This window comes from Mus caroli, unplaced genomic scaffold (assembly GCF_978045245.1).
Source record: "Mus caroli unplaced genomic scaffold, Mus_caroli_1 scaffold_5, whole genome shotgun sequence".
Classification (NCBI taxonomy): domain Eukaryota; kingdom Metazoa; phylum Chordata; class Mammalia; order Rodentia; family Muridae; genus Mus; species Mus caroli.
Window position 1 is genome coordinate 33,159,641 of NW_028227260.1, and position 26,524 is coordinate 33,186,164.

Here is a 26,524-nt window from a genome sequence, read left to right on the forward strand (position 1 = left end):
TTGCCAAAAAACTTAAGCAAAAGAGTACTAATGTTACTATGGAAAGGTAAAGTTGTGTATTAATTAGATATTTTACTTTTGAATCCCGAATCCGCTCTGCTGCACTTGCAGACAGGTTGCTGTCACTGTGTGCTCGACTCATGTTGGCACTGGAGTTTGAAGCAGAGTTTCCAACACTGGACCCACTGCTGCTTGCAGAACTGACCATGCTGGCACTGCTGCTGCTGGCACTGGCACTGGCACTGGCGCTGGCACCGCTCACTCCGCTGGTGCTTGCACAGCTGAAGTTGCTTCTCTTCCAGGCCTCCCTTGTAGGCCGCTGACGAAGGCTATGCTCCTTGATATAGTTTCTGACCTTGGGACACACAGGCAAGCACTGGTGAGTATTGAACCTTGATAGTCTACCCTCGAGATGATGGAGCATATGCCCAAAGTGCTTTACATGTCTAAAAGAGGGGGAATAAAAGGTCATAAGAAATACCTAAATATAGAAATAAATACCAAGTCAGGTACATTAATTCTGCCCGGCTTGCGCTTAATATTAGAGTCAAGTCCAGTCTGGGCTATAGACTGAGAATGTTTGAAAACAATTACCCAAGTTTCCTGGCTGGTTTTGTGTCAACTTGACACAGCTGAAGTTATTACAGAGAAAGGTGCTTCAGTTGAGAAAATGCCTCCATGAGATTCAGTTGTAAGGCATTTTCTCAGTTGGTGATCTGGGTGGGGGGTATCCCTGGGCTGGTAATCTTGGGTTCTATAAGCAAGCAAACCAGTAAGTAACATCCCTCCATGGCCTCTGCATCAGCTCTTGCTTCCTGACCTGCTTAGTTTCAATCCTGACTTCCTTTGGTGATGAACAGCATTATGGAAGTGTTAGCTGAATAAACCCTTTCCTCCCCAACTCACTTCTTGGTCATGATGTTTGTGCAGGAATAGAAACCCTGACTAAGATACCAAGAGATGAGCAGGAGAGGAACAGCACGAAGGAAGGGAAGAAAGAAGGTCTAGAAAAAAACCAGCAGTGTTTAAAACTCTAGCAAGCACATAGATCTATATTTTTAAAATATAAAATATTTATGTAGCAAATGCTATGGTTTTCAGAATTTGAATTTTAAGAACACTGAAGTGAAAACAACAAAAATAACACAGATGTGATTATACATTTTCACAGGCATCTACCGAAGATTTAAGTAATGATTCTGTCTCTAGCAAGTGTGAATTTCCCCCTTAATTTTAGTGAGGGCCACAATGGTACCCGACTTTAAATGCAACTCATCAACTTACCATACTAGAGAAAACTATCTGAAAGGTGGAAAAAAATATTACCGTTGTGAGAAATGAGAGAATTTTCACAAGTGCTAAACACAAGACAGCAAAAAGAGAGAATTGAAAAACATTCAGAGCATGTGCCAGAGCAAAGGTGTAGCAAAAATGTTATTTGGAAGTGATTGGAAATGCACATCTCAAAGCCCCTGCCCAGCCTCAGTTATTCCACCAGGGCTGTTGTTGAGTAGCACTGGAGGGTTTCCTGTAGGATCTCACACACTCTAGGCTGGCCTTGAAGTCCCTAACTAGTCGAGGAACTCACCATTCCAGCTCTGCATCCCAAGTGCTAGGATTACAGGTGTTTGTCCCCACTCCAGGTCGTAATTAGCACCTTGAGTCTGACAATTCATCTGTTTTAAACTGAGCACTAATCTGGCTGGACCTTTAAATGGTGAAATAAGTTTCAAGGTCTAGATAACTTAAAGTAGAGTCTAGATCTTCATTGGCCAGAAAGGTATTACTATTTGAGACACATAAAACATCTTAGAACCATATCCTCTCCAACTATTGTCATTTTTTTCTTGGCAGAACCAGGGGTTGAATTCAGGGTTCTGTGCACGCTATAGTGTACCACTGAACTACAATTCTTACCTCAGCATCATTTTCTTTCTAATGTTACATTTCACAGCAGTGATTCTGGCCTTGATAGCCTATGAATATACATATGATTACATAAGCCTACACTTTATAAGATGGTGGCATCGTCAGTAGATAAACAATCTATATTTACTTTACATACCTGCTTTAGTTTTTCATCTGTGAGACAGTTAAGTTCAATAATGAACTCACTGTCCGTAGGGGAGATCTGAGCAGAAGGATCAATGATTTTAATAATGTCAAGTTGCTCCCGGAGGCCCATCTCAGTACTGACTTTACGGCTCAGATACTCAATATATTCCACCTATGTGAAGAAGAAGTACAACAAACAATGCCAGTGTTAAAACCTGACCTTTGCTATGTGAATTGTGACACATTATAGACATTAGAAGAATTGTTTTGCCCAGGGCTCCAATGAAGAACCAATGACTGTCTGAACAAGAAAGTTGAAACTCAATTGTAGACGTATTAACCAATTCACATAATTCAGTGGCTACAAAGAGAATAAAGGGGGCTTCACATCCTCTCTCGGAAAAGTTCTTTTCCGCATACACTTTGAATTAAGGACGTCAATATCCAAGACTGTCAACACGTTTACCTGCTCATCATTTGTCATCGCACTCCAAGCAAGCTCATCTAGATTCCGGTGCTTGTTTTTCTTTTTAGAAACCAGGCAAGGTGAACTTGGAATACTGGGTATGACGTCAGAAAGCACATCGCTTCCACTGGCAATGTCACTGCCTGGTAACTTATAAAAGAAAGAAAGGCAAGGGTTAAGAAAATTAAACATGGAAAACTGCATTTTAAATATGGTAACACATTTCATACATCAATTAAATGTTACTTCAACCAGGCATGGTTGGTGCACATGCCTGTAATACTCAGAAAGTAGAGTGAGGATGACCAGCAGTCTACGGCACACTACTAGACAGAGTTAAACAGCCAGCCTCAGGTCACCCTCAGTTATAGAAGATCATGTGTCAAAAATAAAATAAAATTTACTTCAATACAAGACTAAGGGCAAATAAAATCTAATCAGACGCCCTTTCAGGTAAGGCGAATTCTGGCCCATACAAAACACCAATTTTAGACAAAAACACCAACGTCAGCATATTCTCTTTGAAGCTTTCCCATGAAAATGTACTTTCTAAAAAACATCAATCATAACTAAGAATCTCTAAAATACTTATCTAAGTTTCAATGACCACTAAGGTCTTTAATCTAGAGCTGCAGTATTATCAGGCCATAGAAGATGAATAAGCAGGAGTTAGTGATCTCTATTACAGGAGACCCGAATGATCTGCCACTTATGAGCGTTATTTAAGACATAGAATTCCATGAATTCCTCTCCAGTGCACAGTAACAATATAAGAACAACTGAAGTCATTTAAAATGTGCTGTTTATATTTATTTGCTTTATATTTAAAGCAAACACTCAAAACAGAAATACTAGAAAAGGAAATGAGAAAATAGAAGACAATGTATAGACAAAGAAGGAAAAATACTTCATCTAAAACACAGAAAAATAAGATCAAATCAGAAAGTGAGAGATATCAAGAATATATTGCCTCTAAAAAAAAGAGTGGTTTACACAGCTTTATTAATGTATACTTAATAAACAAAACTACACAATTAATGTATAATTTGATATATTTGAATATGTACATACATACACTCATGAAACTAAGACAGTCACATCAAGGTGATAGGCACATAAATATCTTCTAAAAATTGTTTATGTAAATGTAGTATTTTTAAGATACACATCAAGAAAGGGGTAAAATCTCTTCTAAGCAATTTTCATGATGACAAGCTACACCAACTTTCTTTTTTGGTTCTCTAGAATTTGCAACTATATTTTACTTGATGATTTCAAAGCTTTGCAAATTTCCAAAACAAGCAGAGTTTTAGTACTAAACACCATTGCTTTCGTATGCATTTGAATTCTAATATATACCTAGCAATGTAATAGGTATGGCGATTCAACAGAATGGAAATCACGATCGTTACATGAAAATGTTATACTTTGGAAGGTAACACAGTACCATCCATGTATAACTGCACAACGTAGCATGTGCCAGATGTTAAGAACAGAGAGAGTGGGTGGGTTGGGGAGCAGGGGCGGGGAGGGTATAGGGGATTTTCGGAGAGGAAACTAGGAAAGGGGACAGCATTCGAAATGTAAATGAAGAAAACATCTAATCAAAAAATAAATCAGGAAAAACAAAACAAAACAACCAGAAAGAGGCTGATTCTTGGGGCTCACTGGCGAGCCAGACTGTTGTTTAAGTGAGGAATTTCAGGTCAATAAGGGACCCTTTCTCAAAAGATGTAGACTGTCCTCTGAATTCTACCTCATGCCCCCACCCCACTCAAAGTAGCATGAAAACACACACACACACACACACACACACACACACACTACACTGAAAATACCCATACTTGAGCTGGAGAAATCGCTTGGTAATTGAAAACCCTTGTAGCTCTTGAGAGAGGATCTGGGTTCGATTCTTAGCACCTACATGATGATTCACAACCATCTGGAACTTCATTTCCAGGGGACCTGATGCTCTGACTTGTGTGGGCACCAAGCAAGTAAGAAACAGCATGGTAAACAGACTTCCATGCAAAACATTCATAAACATAAACTAAATAAATCTAAAAAAAATATAAAAAATACCTATATTTTCAAAATGTAAGAAAATTTTCTTTTAATTTCTGCAGACTATCTGTTTGGGGGGGTAAAGTTATATGATATGCACTTAATTTCACATCTTTGGTTTTGTTCATTGTGAAAGATGAGGTAGTATAAAAAAGTAATGAATAGTAGTTTTGGTGATTTTTTTCACGGGCAAGTTAAAAACACCCTATCATTCTTTCATTTATTTATTTATTTTGGAGACAAAAATCTCACACTGTGTGTCAGGCTATGTGGAGCTCTCGATATGTAGCCCAGCCTGCCTTGTTCCTCCTGCCTTAGCCTCCCAAGTACTGCAGGTACAGAGATGTGGTATCATACATGGTGACCTCATGTACGTTAATTTACTTTGAGTTAGACTCTTCAGAAAAAAAAAAAAGGTTGATGCCACCACTTCAAAGGAGACTCAGAAGCTTAGAAAACACAAGTGACGCTTGGTAAATGCACTGCCTTTTTCTATTCTTTGCCATGGTTTCTGATCACTACAATGGTAATAAAAGCTCTTATAGAATGTGTCCTATGATGCTAAATTGATTGGCTTATTTTTTTTTTTACAAGGCAGTGCTTAATGATGTCAGAAAGAAAGGAAAAGACATTTGGAAAAGAAAAATAATTTAGTAAAAGCACAGATTGCAAGAACACAGGATGAGGTTAATAAACAACACAAATAATAATAATAATAATAATACATCGGGAGTGATACAGCACACCTTTAATCCTGGCACTTGGGAGGCAGAGGCGTAGAGGCACAGTTGCAAGAAGACATGGTCTTCATAGGACAGTCAGTACTATGTACACAGATTCTGTCAATCGATAGACAGACAGACACCATAAATAAGAAAGAAGGAAGGAAAGAAAATCAGTGTTGAGGATGTGAACAATAGAAGAACTAGAAGCACTCCTGTGGCATGTAGGAATAGACAACACATTTTCTAAGTGACAGAACTAGATGAAACGAAGAACGAACCAAGATTGGAACTAGACATGAAGCTTTTGTTGTAATCTCACAAACACTCGGATACACATAAACAGGAAAAATGGATGGATGAGAAGGTTTTGAAGAAAGAAAATAATTTATAATTTGCTTAGAAACAGTCATTGCTCTCTACTGAGTGACTCCTGAGATTCCTGGAGATTCTGCTTCTAGGACTTAGCACAATGGACCATAACCCAAAAATATAAAAATAAACCTTCCTTAAGAAAAAAAAAATCTGCTGGGCAGTGGTGGACGACACCTTTAATCCCAGCACTGGGGAGGCAGAGGCAGGAGGATTTCTGAGTTCGAGGCCAGCCTGGTCTACAGCGTGAGCTCCAGGACAGCCAGGGCTACACAGAGAAACCCTGTCTCGGAAAACAAAAATTAAAAAATAAAAAAAAAAAGAAAGAAAGAAAGAAAGAAAAAAAATCTATTTGATAACTAAATGGTTACCAAGGAGTCAAATATTAAGACCATTGGAAAATATTTCACGATCACATAAGCCAAGAGTATTAACCAATTTTCCTAGCTTAACACACTTATTCCCACAAATAACGTTATCCAAAGAAATTCATATAAGTAGTGACCAAGTTCAAAACACAAGTACAGTGTTTTCAAATATGCCAGGCAATCGGGTCTTTAATGTAGTATTAAATAAGACTGCAATCTGCATATGGACAGCATGGAAATGGGGTGTGCAAATATTCTTTGAATAGACAACAGTCATTATTTTCTATGCTATAAGATTGCCACCAAGGCTAACATACTTTGTCCATCAAACCACTATAATTTGAAGTAACATCACAGATCAAGGACTCAGCATCAGATAATGGGTTACCATGGAATAACAAGGTCATTCAGGTGAAAATGTAGTCAATTGAACAATACAATACAACAAACAATACAGTAGCAGTTGTACAGTCCAATTAATTGTATTTGCTCCTATATATTAGGCCAGCAATTTCTCACTTTATAATCAATAGAGTATTTCAGAATAAAAAATGCTTAAAGAGTCCTATCCTATATTTCTGTAGACTATATTCAATATCTTTCTACCATCATCAGTAGCTGTGACACATGGAGGGAATTAAATCAAACCTCTGTCATATTTTCTGCAACATACAGCAGAATTCTGTGAGTAACCTCATTTCTGTAACAGCTGATGTGTAACTTCAGATTGCACTTCTAGATTTAAAGTGAGACAGAATTCCTCACCGTTTGCATTCTCTAAGCCTTCCTGCTCAACAACAGAGATGGTTTCTGAAACTATGACTAGTCAAATAGAGCTTTCCAAAGAATAGGTGAATCACTTATGTTAACTATAGTAGCACTAAAACATTTGCTCAAACGTTTAAATAGACGCAGATTTTAACCCTGTCAGTTGATGATGTTTAACCTCTAACTACAATGATTTTGCTCTGTTAATCATAACAATAAGCTGCAATCATCATCTTGCATGATTTATTTAACATTACTTAATACTTGATAATACTTAATATTAATTAATAATATCTCACAAACAGAAGGAAGCATTTCAAACTTCCTAACATATTTAAATGTTAAATATCCACTGAAACAGAATATCGATACTCCAACACAAGTAGGAAATCTGTCTGTAGAGATGGCTCAGCAACTTGCTCTTGCAAGTGGATTTCTGGGAAAAAAAAAAAAAAAAACAGTAGCTACTCTAAAAGGCAAGCTCTGATTCTTTGGATGGAGTAGCATCTTAGCATTTTCAGTGTTTTAATCATTAAATATATAAGTAATAAGTCAGAAAATACTTCTCTCTAGAGAACATTTCATAGTATTGTCTCATTTGACATATAAAACCTTTCATCACCTACATAGCCCCTTTACGATTACATATATCCCTGGTATTAGATGGGCTACAGCTTGTGAAGTGCTTACCTTGTTCACAATTGCCTGCTTGCTTCTTTCTTTCTTTCTTTGATCTGTTGCGGGGGACAAGGTCTTACTATGTATTGCTGGCTGGTATGAAACTCACTGTGGAGAGCAGGCTAACCTTGAACTCACAGAGATCCACTTACCTACCTTCGTATCCTAAGTGCTGGGATTAAATACATGTGCCACTATGGCTAAGTCTTCCTAAGAGACCCGTATAATTCTAATAACTAAGCCTAACAGGCTGTGAATCTTTTGTGTTAAATTGTAAGGAATCAAGTTAAAGGCAAGCTCCTAGGCGCTCTTGTGAGAGAATTTCTTTATTGGATCCTTTGTTTGTTTGTTTTTTGTTTTTGTTTTTCGAGACAGGGTTTCTCTGTATAGCCCTGGCTGTCCTGGAACTCACTCTGTAGACCAGGCTGGCCTCGAACTCAGAAATCCGCCTGCCTCTGCCTCCCGAGTGCTGGGATTAAAGGTGTGTGCCACCACGCCCAGCTATTGGACCATTTAAAGTTGGAAGACCCACTCTAAATCTATATGACAGCCCAGATAAAAGAAAAATGTAAAAGCTTTCTCTTTACCCTCTGGACTTCACTTTTACTGGCAACTTTATTTGCTCTGTTCCGTTGCTGATATTAGAAGCCAGTTTTGGGCTTCCAACATGGGCTGGAGACTAGTGGCTCTCCACAAAATCTCCAGACCTGCAGAACTAGATTGAAACTACTGAGACATCAGCTTCATGAGGTTACAGCCTCCCCATTGTGAGGTGACTTATTGGGCTACCTAGACTACATCATGTAAGCCAATCTAATAAGTCTCCATTTAATATGTATTTATTCTATCAGTTCTGTTCTTCCAGAAAACCCTAACTAAAACATAGATACAAGAAAATTAGAGACCAGTGTCCTTTACAATTATAAATATAAATGTACAATTCCTTAACAAAATACTATAAAACTATACTCACAATCAATTTAAAGGGACTAAATACTACATAAACATTAGGGGTTGTTTCAGAAATATAAAGGTGATTAACCATGGAGAGCAATCACTGTATTATCAAGTCTATTAATGGATCAACTTTAATCATTCTATTAAGAAAATGAAGAAATCATCTAACATTTCAACAAACATAGGAAAAACATTTGACAGAACTACTTTCGTGATAAAAAAAAGATTGACTAAACTAGCAATAGAATGAAAACTGCTGTTTGATATACAGCTTTTACTGAAAATAAAACCATCTACTTTTATCATTATATTAAGTGGAAAAAGACTGAAAGTACTCTTCCTAAGAACAGGGATTAAAAAAGATAAGCTTTCCCCAGTGTTGTCACCTTTTTTACTTTTTTTCAGGTAGGAGGATACCTATGACCCCCTGTCTAGCCCAGGCTGGCTTCCAGCTGCCTCAGTGTCCTGAGTGATGGGCTTATAGGCATGCATCATCATTACTAGGCCACTTCAAAACTTTCATGATTAAAACACTTTAATGATCTGGGTAGAATGAACAAGCAAGAAATAAACAGGCTGGAAAGATCACTGATCACGTGATCTTAAATAATGGAAAACACAGATGACTCCACACAGGAGGGGAAACGCAAAGCTAACGAAGTTCAGCTTCAAGATACAAACTGTATTAAAAAGACTGCATTGTATATTGCTTTATACATAGCAGTGAGAAAGCGGAAAACGAAATTAAGAATACCAAGTTCAAAGCAAAATAAAGGACTTATAACAAATTGAACCAAAAATTTAAGATGTAGATACTGAAAACTGCAAAACATCATTGAAAAAAATGAATTAAAACAGTCCCACTTTCTTGAACTGGAATATTTAAATTAAGACAGTGACCTACAGGCTCAGTGTAATGTCTATTAAAATTTCAACTGCCCCATCTTGTAGAAATGGAAAAGGTGACTTGAAAATGTGTATGGAATTACAAGGGACTCCAAAATCCAACCAATCTTAATAAAGAGCAACAACACTGGTTGGGTGTTAAGATATAAGCCTCAAATCCCAGCAATTGGGAGGCAGAGGTAGGTGGATCTAGTTCAAAGCCAGCCTGATCTACATAGTGAGTTCTAGGCCAGCCAGGACTACATAGAGAGATCCTGTCTGAAAATCAAAAAACCAAAACAAAACAGAACAAAGAACAATAACATGGAAGAACACACACTTCCCAATTTCAAAACACACTATGAAACCACAATTAAAAGTGTTCTGCAAGCATAAGAACAGTGATTGACATTAAGCGAATAGAATTGTGAGTCCAAAATAAACAATAAACAAACACCATGCCATGAGAAACACAATAGACAAATGATGCTAAATTTTAAAAACCTGGAAATTGGGACTGAAAAGATGGCTCAGCAGTTAGAACACTGGCTGTTCTTCCAAAGGACTCAGGTTCAATTCCCAGCACCCACATGGCAGCTCACAACTGTCTCTAACTCCAATTCCAGGGATCAGACACCCTCACACAGACATACATTGCAGGCAAAACACTAATGCACATAAAATTTTTTTAAAAATCCTGAAAGTCAATATTCAGAGGAAGGAATTTGTATAATACACGGCATTTATTGAGAAACTACTAACATTACGCTCTATGGAAAAGACTGAAATCTTTCTTCTCCAATTAGGAAAAAAGATAGGCTTTTCCCAGTTTCACTTTTTGAAGCAGGGGGACCATATGCAAAAAAGAAATAAAGAAAAAAGAAAAAAATCAAAATTCATCAAAGACCTGCTTATAAGAACTAAATTTCTAAAACTCTAAGAAGAAACAGGTAAACAAATAAAGCCACTTTTAAAAATACGCTATCATAAACACAATAAAGAAAAACATGCATAGGACTTGTCTACATCGAAAATCATTTACCGCACATAGTAGTAGAAGCCTGAAAGACTAGAACTGAGTCAGGAAGGTCCTGAGGTGAAGGTCAGCCTGTGCTATGTAGAAAGATCCTGTCTAAATCAATAATTCTATCAAAGGGTATTATCAAATTAAGACACAAGTACGTGAAAAGACAGTCGATGAAAGGGAAATTTAATAAACTGTTTATTTAGTGAGAAAAATATAGAACAAGGATCTACAATTACTCAGACATCAGTAAAAATGGGCAAAGGATTTAGATAGGTTTTTCTCTAAAGAAAGTATATAAGAATGACAGAAGTAATGACAAGATGTTCAACATTAGTCATCAGAGAAATGTAAAGCAAAACCAAACCATCACACCACCTCGCTATGATGGGTGAAGTAAAAAGCATAAACATCAAGTATAGACGAAGGAGAAGCTGAAATCAGCTTCAGGAAGGAATATGAATGAACCTTGAAAAAGTGCAACAACTAAGAGGCCAGACACAAGAGCCATATATAATTATGTAAGCCCATTTATACACAAAGAAAGGCAAACTGAAAGTTGACAAAATAGTTCAGTCAGGCCCAATAACTTAGGTTTGCTCCCCGGGGATACACATCCTTAAAGAAGAGAACACACTTTTAACAAGTTGCACTGTGACCTCCGTGCACCTGTACACACACAAACACTAAATAAAAAATATTTTAAAGATAAATGTATAGAACAGATTGGTATTTTCCAGGTGATAAAGACAGAGAAGAAGTGGGACACTCTGTGTTTAACAGGTACAGTTTCTTTTGGGGGGTTACAGAAATACCCTGGAATTAGTGGTGATGCCCATACAAAATTGTGGCTATATTAATGAACATGAAATTATATGTTTTTACATTATTTTAATGGTGAATTTAATACTTTTTAAAGTTGAAAAATAAACGTTTACGCAAAGCATATTGACATCTATATGGAGCACAAAAGCTGAAATAACACAAAAATAAAAATGGAGATGGTGAACTATAGTTTTCTTCTGTAAAACCTCTTAATTCAGTATAGCATTCTTTTTTTCATTTGTTTTTAATTAATTAGTTTACATCCCAAACATTATTCCCCCATTCCCCACCTCATGGAGTCCTTCCCCCACATCCCCCGCTTCTCCTCCTCTGAGAGAGTGAGGCCCTCCCCTGGGTATCCCCCTATCCTGGCACATCAAGTCTCTGCAGGATTAGGCGTATCCTCTCCTACCACTCTATTGATAGCACATATATACACAAAACTGAAGCCAACTGAAAAATGTTATGATGGATGCAGCTCTGAAGAATGAGATATTACATTATCTGAAAAAAATTATACAGGCAACTATTGAATGAAATATGGTCCTATTTGTATATGAACATACACCTAGATCTGTAAAAGCATTTCATAGGGGTAACTGGAGTGGGACTGAGACTTCAAATTTATATCATCCTCTGTTATTTGACAGTTTCATAAAAAGATTTCAATCAAATAAATGCTATTGTGAGCCCCTTTTGAAAATACAAGTTCACATATGTAGATGACTTTCAAAATAGCAAGGATTCAAGTTTATGTGTTGAATAAAACATATGGTGTATGCAAGCGAAGCTTCTTTTAGTGTTATCTTCTTCTACAGTCACAAAGTGGACGATAGCACAATGAAGCGGCATTCTCTGATATACTATACTCATTATGATGCAGCCTTTACAAACAACTTGCCCTGAAGATACTTTACATATTATATATGCTGCAAGAAGAAAAAAAAATTACTGTGGGGAGAAAAACATCTACATACAAAAATATCAAATGACACACTACAGTATACTCCTGGTAAGAACCAAAAATTACATAACTATGGTAGAAATCGTTCATCATATTTAATATCTAACCTAATTCTGATATGTATCTTCTAAGCACATGAATGAGTGCTATCAATTATGAAGTATGGAGTAAAAACTTACATAGAAAATAGTGGTTACTTATTACATGAAAATCTACAAAAGGATAACTGTAGCATCAGAAGCCTGAAAGGCATATTGGCAAAAATACAGAATGCATAGTCCATCTACTTATTTCCTAACTGTACAATATGCTTTCAAAAAATATAAAAAGAAAACTTTAGTTCCTCATGACTCCAAGATGGCATCAGTCATACCACCAAAAGAGAAGGCGGCCGTGGATACTAAGCTGGGAGAGCTGCCAAGCTGAATAGTGATGCAGGATTTCATCCTCAACATCATTGCTGACACATTCCAGATCGGTTATGAGCAGTACTACACAAAGAAAGTCAACGTAAGCAAAGGGAGCATCGCTGGGCTTGGCCTGGTGCTAATGGCTTACTTATCTATGTTCCCGCTGCCTTGAGCTAACAACTTATAGAACAACGAACTCAAATAGTGATAAAACAAGCGCCACTGAAAAGGAACCAGGATAGAAGGCACTCTGCACTTCTTATCATGACTTCCTGCTTAGTTCCCAACCATGAAGAATTCAATTCAGACTGATTCTTTTCATAGCCTAACTGAAGAACCAATGCCCAATAAGAGGTGAGTGGTCTATGTAAAGAAAAAAAATTAAATACTCAGAGGTAGAAGTGAAAAATTTGAACATGACTTTATACCTTTACTTATATAATGATGTTAATAAGAAGCAAGGAAAACTTACCTGCCACTTAGTGATGTCAATGGTGGGGGGGAGGTGGTCAGGTGTGTGTGGGGGGAACCTTACCTGCCACTCAAATTCACTATCTGACCAATCCCAGTACGTGCTGATAGATGAGGAGACATCACTGCAGACACTTCCCTCGGGGAACAAGTCAAAAGAAGTGAAGTCTTGATCATCTAACAGGGAATAGCAGTCATCTTGATCTCCAACAGAAACTGATGAGAACAGCTCCTCACTACATTCAGAGCTTGCGACACTTGTACCACAGGACGTGAGGTTCCACCTTCAAAACCACCAGAGAAATCACATAAGGACTCACAGAACTCACAGAATGTAAAGACATGAAGAAAATACACTTACTAGCAACAAAGGTCTTTTGCAGTATGAGGACAGTGGGGGTTATTTCTTAGAGACTTTACTTAAAGAAATATACCAAGGGATGGAGAAATGGCTTGGTTACTGTGAGGATTGCATGACAACCCATATGGAAAATTTAGCACATATAAAAAACTCTTAGTACACAGCAGTTATTACTATTACTAAAAATGAGGTGAACCATTTCAGGCCAGATAAAAGGAATACCAAGTCGACATAAGTTCAAGTGCTTCTTAATTTTTAAAACGTAGTTAACTTATTTATTTATATTACATTTCTACTGTAGCTGTCTCCCCATCTACTCATCTTCCATTTCTCTTCAGAAAAGACAAAGGTGCCTCCTAATTTAAATAATTCCTTCTTTTTCTGTGTGTGCCTTGTGTGTGCAGGTGTCCACGGATGTCAGAAGATGGTGGCAGAGTTACAGGCCATTGTGAGCCACCTGAGCTAACTGATATGGGTCCTGGGAGCTGACCTCAGGTTCTCTGGAAGAGCAGCAGAGAGCAGTTTTCATAAGCACTGACCCATTTCTCTGGCCCTTTAAATAACTTTTATCAATGTTAAATAAGCTCACTGTAAAAATGTAGGGATAAGAAAAAAAAAATGAAGGGCTAGAGAGATGACTCAGGGGTTAAGAGCACTGGCTGCTCTTCCAGAGGTCCTGAGTTCAAGTCCCAACCAACTACATGGTGGCTCACAACCATCCGTAATGAGATCTGTACAGTCATACATGCAAGCAGAACACTGTATACATAATAAATAAATCTAAAAAAAAATTAAGGAAATGAGTGAGGAAGATTAACATAGTAATAAGTCCACTATCTTGCAATCCCTACTACACAGCTTCTTGGTACCTTTTTGCATGTGTGTATATATTTTAGTATCTTGTTTCCACTTATCACTCGCTATATACTGAACATTTTAAATAAAAGATAAGTATCTTATCTGACATGTTTGGGGACTGCATATGTTTTAACATTTTAATTATTTTGAATTTCAGGAATATACATAGTATATTAGTGTGTATATACATATATACACATATATATACATATATATGTGTGTGCATATATATACATATATATGCATATACATATATATATGCACATTTGTGTGTGTGTATGTTAGAGATGAAATCTAAGCCTAAATATAAAACCAATTTATATGGGACTGCTCTTGCAGTGGACTAGCTTCAATTGCCAACACCCACATGGCAGTTCATAATCATCTGTAACTCCTTCCAGAGAATCCAGCATAATCTTTTGTCCTTTGCAGGCATGAGGCATGCCCATGGTACACATACATACATGAATGCAAAACAAAACACCTGCATACATAAAAATAAACTAATTTATTTTTACCTGCACCCTATGCACATAGCCTGAATGCCATCCTATGAACTACATATTATGTTTAGTGTGTGTGCTTGTGTTTAAGTCACAGGACAACCTGCAAGAGTTGGTTCTCTCCTTCCACCATGTGGGTCCCTGGGACAGAACTCATGGCATCAGACTTGGCGGGTGGTACGTGCCTCTATCTGTGGAGCCATATAAAGGAGTTTTCGGATTTTTTGTTTTGTTTTTTACAGACAGGGTTTCTCTGTGTAGCTCTCGCTCTCCTGAGACTCTGTAGACCAGGATGGCCTTGAATTCAGATATCCACCTGCTTCAGTTTCCAAGTGCTAAGATTAAAGTCATGAGCCACCACCACCCCACAGAATATAAAGTATTTTTAATGCACCTGTATTTTGACATCTTATCACATAAAGTCAGAATGGAATTTTCCACATGAGGGATGATGGTGTTCAAAAAATTTCTAGATTTTGGATTGTTCCAAAAATTAGGTTCAACCTGTTTACTGTATGAAAGCATTTCAATTTCATATAGTAGTCAATTGACTGAATACATCATGATTTAGTTGCCATATTATCTCAATAATAGGCTGCTTTCATTGTCTTTATAATACTTAGATGAACTCGCGCTCTCTCGCTCTCTCGCGCTCTCTCTCTCTCTCTCTCCCTCCCTCCCTCCCTCCATCCCTCCCTCTGTGTGTGTGTGTGTGTGTGTGTGTGTATTTGGCAGTAGAACAAGCACTTGAACCTAGAGACTCACAGAAGCCAGAAAAAGATTCTATCACTGAGTTATACTCCTGACTGTCTTTTTTACATGTTTATTTTAAGGATGGATTTTACTAAGTTGCACAGACTGAAGAGAACTCCCACTGTAGCCCAGGAAGATCTTAAGCTTGCAGTCTCTGCTTCACCACTAGTCCTGTGCCACTGCTCTAGCTGAAATTAGCCCTTTTGTTTGTAATTATCTAGCCAAAGATAAGGACTCCTAGGATAGGCTGCTTGAAAGATAACTACTGGATCAAAGAGTATGTCCAGTTTTTAAGTTCATGCTACACATTTAGTCAAACTGATTTCTGGGATGGGTAGGATGACTCAGATGGTAAAGCAAGTCTGATGATCTGAGTTCACCATCTCTGGTACTCATATAAAGGTGGAACGAGAGAGCTAACTCCACAAAGGTTTCCTGTGACCTTCATGGCACCTATGCCCATATGTAAACACACATACACACATACCCAGAGAGAGAATATATACATATATACACACTAATAGTGAATAAACTTTAAAAATAGTTTTTCTTAATTTGTTTAAAAATGTGCATCTGGCCAAGGTATGGTGGAGCACAACTTTAAACCTAGCACTGGGGAAGCAGACACAAGTGGATCTCTGTGGTCTCAAGCCTAGCCTGGTCTACAAAACAATTTCTAGGCCAGGCAGGACTACATATGAGACCCTGCTTCAGAAAAAAAAAAAAGAAAAAATATGTATTGGCTATTTTTCTATTATTTGTGCTAATGTTTCATTACTATTTTGTGTGTATTTCAGACATTCAAGGATCTATAACATTTTGTCAATAGTATACGTTACAGGAGGGGCTTGGAGGGTGGTAAGAGTATCTTACAGTCTAGTGATCTTTTATCTTTTTTCTTTTGTAAGTTTCCACTAGTTTTATATCATTGATCATTAAGATCCCACATAAACTCAGGTTGTCTTGATACAGGAAATTAATCCTTAAAATAATAATTAGTATTTCCAATACTAATAAGCTTTTGGAATAATGACTTTCTGAAGAAAAGTCTATTAGGTTGTTCCACATCTTTCATTAAATCCAGCTTTTCTTGAATTATGTAACTTTGAACAATTCCTCGTCTGTCTTGTACAGCTATCCTTAAATAAACAGCCCATGACTTACAAAACATAGGAAATAAAAACTGCATGGTATATTATCCTTTGAACTGAAGGTGAAGTATTTTAAAGCACTGACAAACAAATGCTAATTTAGTTCCATAAATAAAAGAGCAGATGTCAATAAAGTTTCATAAATATAGAACTCATCTAAGAATTCTAGAACACTTTGCTGTTTGTTGTTTCTTGCATATGTGTATGTTTGGGGGAGGGGATTCATGCGCGTGCATACCTGTGTTTACACCAGAATATTACCTTGTGCCATTTCTCAGGTACTATGGTTTGACACTTTGGTTTGAGACAGGCTCTCACTGGCTAGAACTTACCTAGTAGGCTAGGTTGACTAGCCAGAGAGTCCCAGGAATCTATACGTGTCCCACTTCCTAGCACTGGGGTTACAAGTGCTAGGGGTTACAAATTCATGCTGAGGAGTGAACTCTGCCAGTCCTTTCCCAACTAACCTATTTCCCCAGACCCTAGAACATTTTCTGATATTTAGTTTTATCATATGGTTACTAGGTAGATAATATACTCATTAGAAAAAAAAAGTACTAAGGATGAGGACATAGGTGCCTGGAGTGACAAGTTTTAGCTCTAGCACCCATGTAAGAAAGACTGACATAACACTGTGAGGAAATACTTCCTGTGATGGGCAGGGAGCGACGGGAGGATCCTGTCTTGCTGGTCAGCTGGTCTAACCAGATCAGTATGCTCTAGGCAATGAGAGATCCTGTCTCAAAATACAAAATACTAAGTTAGGGACCGGAGAGATGGCTCTTAAAGAAGACCCAGGCTCAGTTCCCAGCACCCACATGGCAGCTCACAACCATCTATAACTCCAGTTCCAGGAGTTCTGGAACTTTCTTCTGGACATCACGAGTACTACATGTACGTGGCACAGACATAACATGTAGGCAAAACACATACACAGAAAGGAAAAAATTTTAAAATAATTTAAAAATAAGGTGGGGAAATAGTTGAGAAAGATCCTTGACATGAATCCTTATGTACACTTGAGCATGTACACACATACATGAACAAATACAGACTAATATAGTAAACAACCCAGCAGGATTAACCAAATTACCAGGTTTTGCAATAAAGGTTCGTAATAGCAATCAGAAACTGTGTCCTGGGTGCAGCAGTAGGCTGGGCAAACTACTTTTTTCTTGTCTTCAAATTCCATGTGACTCCATATCACTTTCTATCTTTATTCATTAGCCACTTAACAATTATTCTTAGTAACATTTAGGTTCCAAATACTATATCTTCAGTGCTGGGAGAAGCTACAACTAACTTTTTAAATTAGAATTGGCTTTCAGCTTGCAAACCTCCTGTGGAACCATGTTTGCCTGCCTCCCTGTGAAATAATGACATTCTTCACAAACAGGCTGTCCCACTTACGAACCTAACTAGTCAATCACTGACAAGAGTCAGGCATTTGTGTGCGTTTTCTCTCTCTCTCTCTCTCTCTCTCTCTTTCTCTTTCTCTCTCTCTCTCTCTCTCTCTCTCTCTCTCTCTCCCCGTTCCTCAGGTTTTCAGATCTGTGAGTGTATAGCAAGGCTTGGATACTCTCAGATGCAACTGCCTTTTTTTTTTATCTCTCAGCAGCAAGTAAACAGAATTCACAGCTGAAACAAAAACTTGGCAAAACAGAAAAATATTACCTTTTCCTGTCAAAGACTTTTAAATTCTATGTACATATATCTAGTCTAACTTACAAACACACTACTACTTCTTCTTCTTTTTCTTCTTCTTCTTCTTCTTTTTTTTTTTTTTTTTTTTGAGACAGGGTTTCTCTGTGTAGCCCTGGCTGTCCTGGAACTCACTTTGTAGACCAGGCTGGCCTCGAAGTCAGTAATCTGCCTGCCTCTGCCTCCCAAGTGCTGGGATTAAAAGCGTGCGCCACCATGCCTGGCACAAACACACTTCTTATTATTTTTAACCAATGCAGAAAAAAAGGATAAAAATACTTTTCTCCATTTCTAGCATGTGGTACTAAGTTCATCCTTCTAGGAATCTACTTCCTTCCTCAAATAGAAATTTTGAAACTAAAAAAATATTGAAATATGTACAAATAATATTATTTTTAAAAGATAAAAGTAAAGGAAAGTAAATGTCCCAAAGCATAAAGAATAACCAATAGATGTCAATAATGCTATTTTCAAACCACTTATCAAAAATGATAGCGCAGGGCTGGGGAGGTGGCTCAATAGTTAAAGCATTTAACTGCCCAAGGGGCAGAATGTGAATCCCAGAACCCATGAAACTATGCAAGTGAGCATCACTGCCCACCTGAAACTCCAACATTCTGAAAGCTCAGACAGGAGATCCCCAGGACAAGCTGGCTAGACAAAACTAGCGGAGCAGGCAAATCCTGCCTTCAGCTGAGAGATTCTGCCTGAATGAACAAGGTGGAAAGCAAACAAAACAACCAGCAACATTACTTGGGCCTACCCACACAGACAGGTACTCACATACATGAACAAGAACTTACATACTCATGAGAAAAATAACAGGAAAGTGAAGAACAACGTAATTATAATAAATGGTTTGCAAGTAATACATATAGTCTGACCCTGTTTTATTATATAGGTTAAACATCTCTCATCTAAAAATCCAGAATTTACAGTGTCCTCAAATCCAAAACTTATTGCAGGCAAGCTTTATACAATGAGTACAAAATTCCACCCTGACCTTGAAGGACAGAATACAGCCAAGATACAGGTGTACTAAAAATGTTATATAAAATGTACTCCAAGCTATATCTACAATTTGTATGTGAAACATAAATTTAGGATTTAGACTTGGGTCTCATCTCATTATGTGTATGTGAATATTGCAATCAAAAATATATAAAATCTGAAAGACATTTGACTCCAAGTATTTCAGATAAGCAATTCTCATCCTGTATTTCTACATAGGAAAAAAAAAAAACATGGAGAAACCAAACTGAACCAAACCAACAACAAAGTGTTAACTGTGTTCTCTCTGAGAAAAGAGATGAGTGATCTCTGTGGCTTTTAAAAGTACCTTCAATTTTCAATAAGAAGCTTTTGTAATAAAAATGTAAGTAATATTATTTGAGACTTTTCTGATGGCTTTGAACTGTCAGTGAATGTTCGTGTTCAGCACTGAATAATTCAACTTTACAAGCCTTTACACTTAAAAATATATATATATTTGTTTTCCTGGCATGTGTGTCTGGGCACCCTGTGTTTGTCTGGTGCCCATGGAGGCCTGAAGAGGGAGGAATGAAGTCACAGATAATTGTGAGCTGCCATGTGAGTACTGGGGATGGATTTTTGGAATTCTGGTCCTCTGGAAGAGCAGCCAGTGCTCTTAACCGCAGAGCCATCTCTCCAGCCCCAGCCCTTACATTTTAGTCTACTAAGGCTGGCAAACATCAAAATTCTAACTACAACCATAAAATTACTCACAGAGACTTTCCCCAAAACTTTGAGATAAAAAATGTTAATTAAATTCTCAATATTTATGGTGATTGACTTTAACAATTTAACAAGTGTTGTTCAAATGTTAGTTAAAAAAATAATAAAGCCACTAGCATTTCTTCCTAAGGCTGTTCCAGAGTATATATGGACTGAGGACTTAAGTTATTTTCATAAGCTACACAGTGGGTTTCAGGCCAGCTTGGGCTATAGCACAAAACACTATGTCAAATATAAAATTACAAAAATGTTGGCCGGGTGTGGTGGCGCACGCCTTTAATCCCAGCACTTGGGAGGCAGAGGCAGGCAGATTTCTGAGTTCGAGGCCAGCCTGGTCTACAGAGTGAGTGCCAGGACAGCCAGGTCTACACAGAGAAATCCTGTCTCGAAAAACAAATATAAATATATATATATATATATATATATATATAAAATACAAAAATGTTCAAATCCAGAAAAGAGCTATAGATCTGGTAGTGCAGGTCCTAGTCAGGAAGCAGAGATAGGAGGATCAACAGAAGTCCCAGACCAGCTTGGTCATAGTGAGTCCTAGGCCAGTTAGGATCATATAATCAGACTTTTTTTCTTTTTGAAAACCAACCACCACCACCACCACCACTACCATGATTAAAGTGCTTGATGTACAAGCCTGAGGAACCTCCAGCTCCATGCCTACCATAGGAAATCTGTAAGTGGTACAAAAAGCCCAGAATTGGAGTTGGTGCTGTAAGTCAGGTGTGGAGTATATTCCCTAAATATCTGTATCCCCTGCAGTGAAAAGAGAAACAGAAGATACAAAATAGATAATGAAATTTTTGCAGTCAGTGGTGACTGAACATGTGGTTATAAAATCTCATAAGTGAACCCAGCCTGGGCTCAGTGGTACATATTTGTAATTCCAATTGCTCAGAAGCTGTAGAAAAGAGTACAACTTCGTGGCTAGCCTGGGCTAACTTAGCAAGCTCCTGTAAGATCAAAATAAAAATATGACAAGGGCTATTCAGTAATAGTAGAGCACTTGTTTGGCAGTCATGGCACTCTAGAACAATTTCTAGTTCTGTAAAAACAGATCACCCAACTGAGTAACTGATGTTTCCAATAGCTCATTTCACATCCTGCCAAACAGGTGTGAAAGGCAAGGTAACGTCCTCACCTGTACACTTTTCACAATGGTTTATGTTGATGCATATTTTCTCTTGAAAGATGAAAAGACCAACTATCTGGTAATCTATATTATCCTCTTTCATCTCATATTTTAGTTATAAGACTTACCAATATTGTTAGGAAGGAAGCAAGAGATTTCTAGAAAGGTAGGTCAACAAAACCTCTATTATTTACAATGGAAAAAAACCTCACCAAAAGAAAATGTCTTAAATACACATATGTATTTAACACTGACATTTTGCTTAAAAGTCTACTCATTTTGACATACTAAAATGTATTCTACTTTTCCAAAATTCCAGACAAGCCTAATCACATCATCCCTCACAGGAAAGGATAAGTGTTTCTAAAATGGAGTGAATCAAACTCCTGGGCTCTAGTGATCTACTTTGGCACCCCAAGTAATACAGACCATATGTGTATGCTGCTGCAACTATTCTAGACAGTGAATTCTTTAATAAAGGTATTTACTTGTGATCGACTTTAATTTTTCCCCCAAATCTAGACTGCTGGCATGGAAACCTATGTCACCAATGAGATTCAGCCTGAGAGGCAATTAGTACTGCTGCTGTGACTCCCGAGTTAATGAGAATGTAGATACAGCCCGGTATCTGATAAATGTAAAGGCACAAAACTGTCATCCTCACCAGGCCCTTATCAGCTTATCAAGGGCATTATTTAAACAGTTTGGCCATTTCCTTATCCAGTAACAATCAGGAAGCAAAATAAAGATAAACCAAATATCTAACCACTGGCAAACTTTCCAGATGCAATAAGTTTCCTTCATGATGACTACATCTTAACTATTCATATGTGATCTACAGACTGCTGCATGACTTGGCAAATGATGTGAAGAAAAGAAGTGATGCATACAGCTCCAAAATAAAAGGATTCCCCAAATTAAACTGTGTCAGAATATATAATTTCCCCCGGAAAAAGAATCTGCAGCAAGCCCATGATCTCCCAAACACCATCTTGCAGAAGGACAAGAAGGCAGAACATTACAGAAGGTAAAAAGATTTAAAAAGAGAGACGAGCCAGCAGGTATGATGGCTCACACTGGGGAAGTCGGATCTCAATGAATCGAGGGGCCAGACTATGTTGTATAGTGAAGTCCAGGCCAGCCTGGGGCTGCAGACTAATAAACCTTTCTAAAAGGAAGGAAGGAAGGAAGGAAGGAAGGAAGGAAGGAAGGAAGGAAGGAAGGAAGGAAGGAAGGAAGGAAGGAAAAAGAAAAGACAGAAAAAGAAAGAAAAGGGTTTTTTTTTTTTTTAATGATATATGCCTGTAATCTCAACACCTGTAGATACCAGGCTGTATCTACAATCTCATTAACTAAAGGAGTCACAGGACAAGTACTAATGTCCTCTCAGGATGGATCTCACCTGTGACATTGGTTACCATGCCAGTGGTCTAGATTTGGGGTAGAGACAAAGATAGGAGGACCACAAAGTAAAGGCCACTCTTGGCTACATGAGACGCTATCTCAAACCTCTGGCCAAACACACATTAAAAATAATAATAGCAGAACATGGAGGTGCACACCTTTATTTCCCCAGCTTTTGGGGGGCAGAGGCAGGTGGATCCCTGTGAATTCCAGGCCAGCCTACTCTACAGAGAGGTCCAAGATAGCCAGGGCTGTTACACAGAGAAACCTTTTCTCAAAGAATATCATCATCATCATCAACAACAACAACAACAAATTGAAAACAAAATGGTCTAAGACAAAAACATCATCAATTGCACATCTATTACCAACTCCTCTTCCTTTACTTTTTGATGGAAAGGGAGGTTTGAAATGAAAGAGCCAATCCAGGTTTGGTGGCCCTGGCTGCAATCCTAGCACTCGGAAGACCAGGATAGAATTGTCTCAAGTTAACAACCCAGCCTGGGTTATACAGTGAGTTTCAGACAAGACAAGCCTGGACTACAAAATGAGACCCTGACTGAAGTAAACAAAAATAACTAACTAAATAAATAGATAAACAGACAGTACGTAGGAGAAATAATGTTTGAATTCAGAAACCTGAAGAGTCAGTGTAGACCTTAAAAGATTTTGGCAGTGCTTACCCCCAACCTCACACCCAGGTGATGACAATCAATCACAGGAGATGGCAAAATACTGAAATTATCTCAATTTACTGGCTATGTAACTTTGTCTCCTGTTTCAAAAGTCAAATACCTTAAGCACACTTCAGATGTTGCCAATTTTGCATGCATGTTCATTACTTCATGGGCTAAGGATGCTTCTCTTAGTTTAAGAAAGTGCCGTGACCACTGATAACATTAGAGCCTTGAGCTCTAATCCAAGTTTTATCTCTGGCTTCAAGAGAGCAATCTATGTCTGCATGGCCTTTACCTGACTAGATATTATGAATTTCATACTTGGTCTTTCTCTCTGGGCCCCAGTTTCTTCAGTTTGCAATGAATAGTTGAAATTTTTGTAAGAAACTCACTGCCACTTCATTGTAAAATGTGTTGCTCTGGTATTCTGAATAATTATTTAGCTATAACATTTTATTTCAAAAACTATACATTTACTTTTTCAAATGACATTATATATGTAAATGCACAGGTTACACAGTAAAGAGAGACTGTTTTAAGGTTAGGAGAGGAAGATATGCAAAAATAGGGAAGGATATGACCAAACTCACATAGCAAACTTGGGTCAGAAACCAGAACTGGATTCCTTCTTTCTATTATCCTTAGATGGGCCCTTTCCCTCACCTCTTATCCATATTCTACGTGTGTGTGTGTGTGTGTGTGTGTGTGTGTGTGTAAGACGTTAGAAATATGGCACCATGGTTAAGAGCATATGATATCTTGCAGTTGACCCAAATTCTGTTCCCAGCATCCACATTCAGCCTGTTCCCAACCACCTGTAACTCAACTTCTGGGGAAATTCCCAACCACCTGGAACTCGATTTCTGATGTCTTTGGCCTCCATAAACACCTGCAGTCTCATGCACATGCCCACTCTTGATTTGCACACAATTTAAAATAAATTATTTTTAAAAGTTGAGGCTTTATTGAAAACCCATCGCATCACCAATGTTAGGTATAACATTTAAATGCTTGCATGAGAGAATTCTCCAAAACACTGCCTTCTGATAAAATAATTTACTTGAACACCTTTAAGAAATTATTTGTATAAATCAGCCCACCCTAAACTTGCTCTACTTCCCTCATCAGGGATGCAAGGCGGGTGGTATGCTATAGACTCTTCCAGAGTTTACCTTTGGGCATACCCAACAAAAGTAAGGCAACGTGTTCACAAAGGAAGGGGGAAATGACTAGTTTATTGGGCAAGCATATAGCTCAGTTGGTAGAATGCTTATCTAGCACGCATGAGGTTCAGGTTTCAAGCCATAGTACTGAAAAAAATTGTAAATTTGAACTGATTAAAACACACTAAGCTTAGTTGGACATCACAAATGTCTGTAATCCCAGCACTTGGGAGGCAGAGGCCTGAGGACCAGGAGTCCAAGGTCATCCTCCGGGCATAAGCAGTTTTGCTGATGGTCTAACCTATGAGAGATACTGGTCTCAAAGCAACAATGGAAAAAAAAAAAAAGACTAATTTTCCAGTACAATTTGGTTTAGGGTGAGGTTAAAATTGAGAAAGAGGAGGCTCGAGCTTGAAAAGTGCTTTCATAATATCCACTGATCGATTTGGCTCTCTCAAATTTACCCTGTAGTGTACCGGAAACGAAAGGGGTTAAACTTTTGCAGATGAATCTAAAAATCAAGAGTTGGGGTTTAGGATTCTCTGCGTACGGATGGGGGCGGGGGTCACGAAGGAGTAAAAGGAGAAGATCTGAATGGGAAGAATTACTAGAGTGCAAAAAGGAAAGGGGGAGAAGAAAAAAGGTGCAGGGAAGCTGGTCTTCAGAAAAATCAGGGGGCAGTGGGTGAAAACAGGGAGGAGCTGGGAAGAGCCTTGGTCAAAGAAAGATGGGGGAGGGGGCAGCCCGCAGCTCAGGCTTGCACGAGGGACCAGGAGGAACCCTGCAGAAGCGCAACCTGGCGTCCTCTTGCCCCGCCTGGCAGTGGGAAGTCCACCCCTGTTCTGGGAAGAGCTCCTTTACCTGTTGGTGTGAAACCGGTGGAGCGGATCCGTGCGATGGCAGGAGGAGAGCTGGCAGCCGAAGTCGCTGATGTCCAGGCAGCCAGGTTCCTCGCTGGGGCAGGTGCCCACCCCGCGAGGAGCTCCTAGGAAAGGGAAGGGCTCCTCTGGGGTTAAAAACTTCTCATAGGAAGTGGTGGCCGACGCCTCGTCGGACATGGTGGGAGATGGGCCGGCTCGGTCTCACTGGCTGCAGATGGGCTACTCTGGCACTCGCCCCTTCCCCCACGCTAACCTGGCCGCGGTGGCCGCCGCCCCCGAGTGTGCCCACCGCAGCCGCCCGAGGAGGGGAGGGCTCTGCACAAAGGTCGCTGCGAGGCCGCAGCAGCCCACAGACCACACAGTCCGCTCCTCTGAAACCTCGGAAGCCGCCGCCGCCGCCAAGCCCGACGAGTCACTGCGGCGCCGCCGCCCGGCCCGGCCGCCCCGCCCACTGCGCTCACTGCTCGCTGCCCGCTGCGGCTTCGGTCCGCCCCGCGGCCGCTGCCAGCTCCTGGGCTACTCCGAGCCGCTGCCCTTGCCCCCTGCCGGAGTGGAGGAGGAACTGAATGTCGGTGTCTTAAGCCCAGGGCGACCCAACCGGCCCGGTGCTCTATGCGGTCCCCGATTCTGGGATGCTTGAAGGGCCCACATCTCAACCAAGCCCGCCCCCCTCGCCCCTCCTCCTCCTCCTCGTGCTTCCCACTCGCACTCCACGGCCAAACAGCAACAGTAGCCCTTAGGACTAGGGACTTAGCCAAGGTCATACTGAGGGAATATATGAAAAACAAGTCCCAGGTGCCCTTGAACACGCGGGACCACCCTGTCTCGATTCTACTTGTATTGAGCTCCTGCAGTAGGTGTGCCCAGCTAAAGCAATGAGCTGTAAGAGAAATGGACCATAGAGTGAGGAAGGAAAAAAAAAATGCCGCCTCACTTGTAAGTGGCCTCGCTTCAAAAACCCTGACAAAGCGACTAGGCTGCTCAGAGATGCTGGGACTGTAATGTTCTTTTGTGTTCTGATCTTTCTTTCCCTCGTAGTGTTTGGAATGTCCTGCCATTCTCCTCTGCTAATCCTTAAATCCCCAGCTCAAGCACTATCTTCTTGGTGAAGCCTTCCCTATCTCCCAAAGGAGACTTATGCACT

General features: G+C 39.1%; 1 protein-coding gene across 1 annotated transcript in view; it reads right to left on the reverse strand.

Moving 5' to 3' along the window:
- Window positions 1-25,807, reverse strand: part of Fam199x (family with sequence similarity 199, X-linked) — a 34,014-nt gene extending 8,207 nt beyond the window's left edge. The window contains exons 1-5 of the mRNA XM_021153448.3: window positions 25,361-25,807; window positions 13,094-13,313; window positions 2,522-2,671; window positions 2,066-2,227; window positions 77-355 (exon numbers count right to left, since the gene is read on the reverse strand). Coding sequence (XP_021009107.1) covers window positions 77-355; window positions 2,066-2,227; window positions 2,522-2,671; window positions 13,094-13,313; window positions 25,361-25,557 — 1,008 coding nt within the window. The 5' untranslated portion in view covers window positions 25,558-25,807. The remainder of the gene's footprint in view (window positions 1-76; window positions 356-2,065; window positions 2,228-2,521; window positions 2,672-13,093; window positions 13,314-25,360) is intronic.
- Window positions 25,808-26,524: the final 717 nt, after the last annotated feature.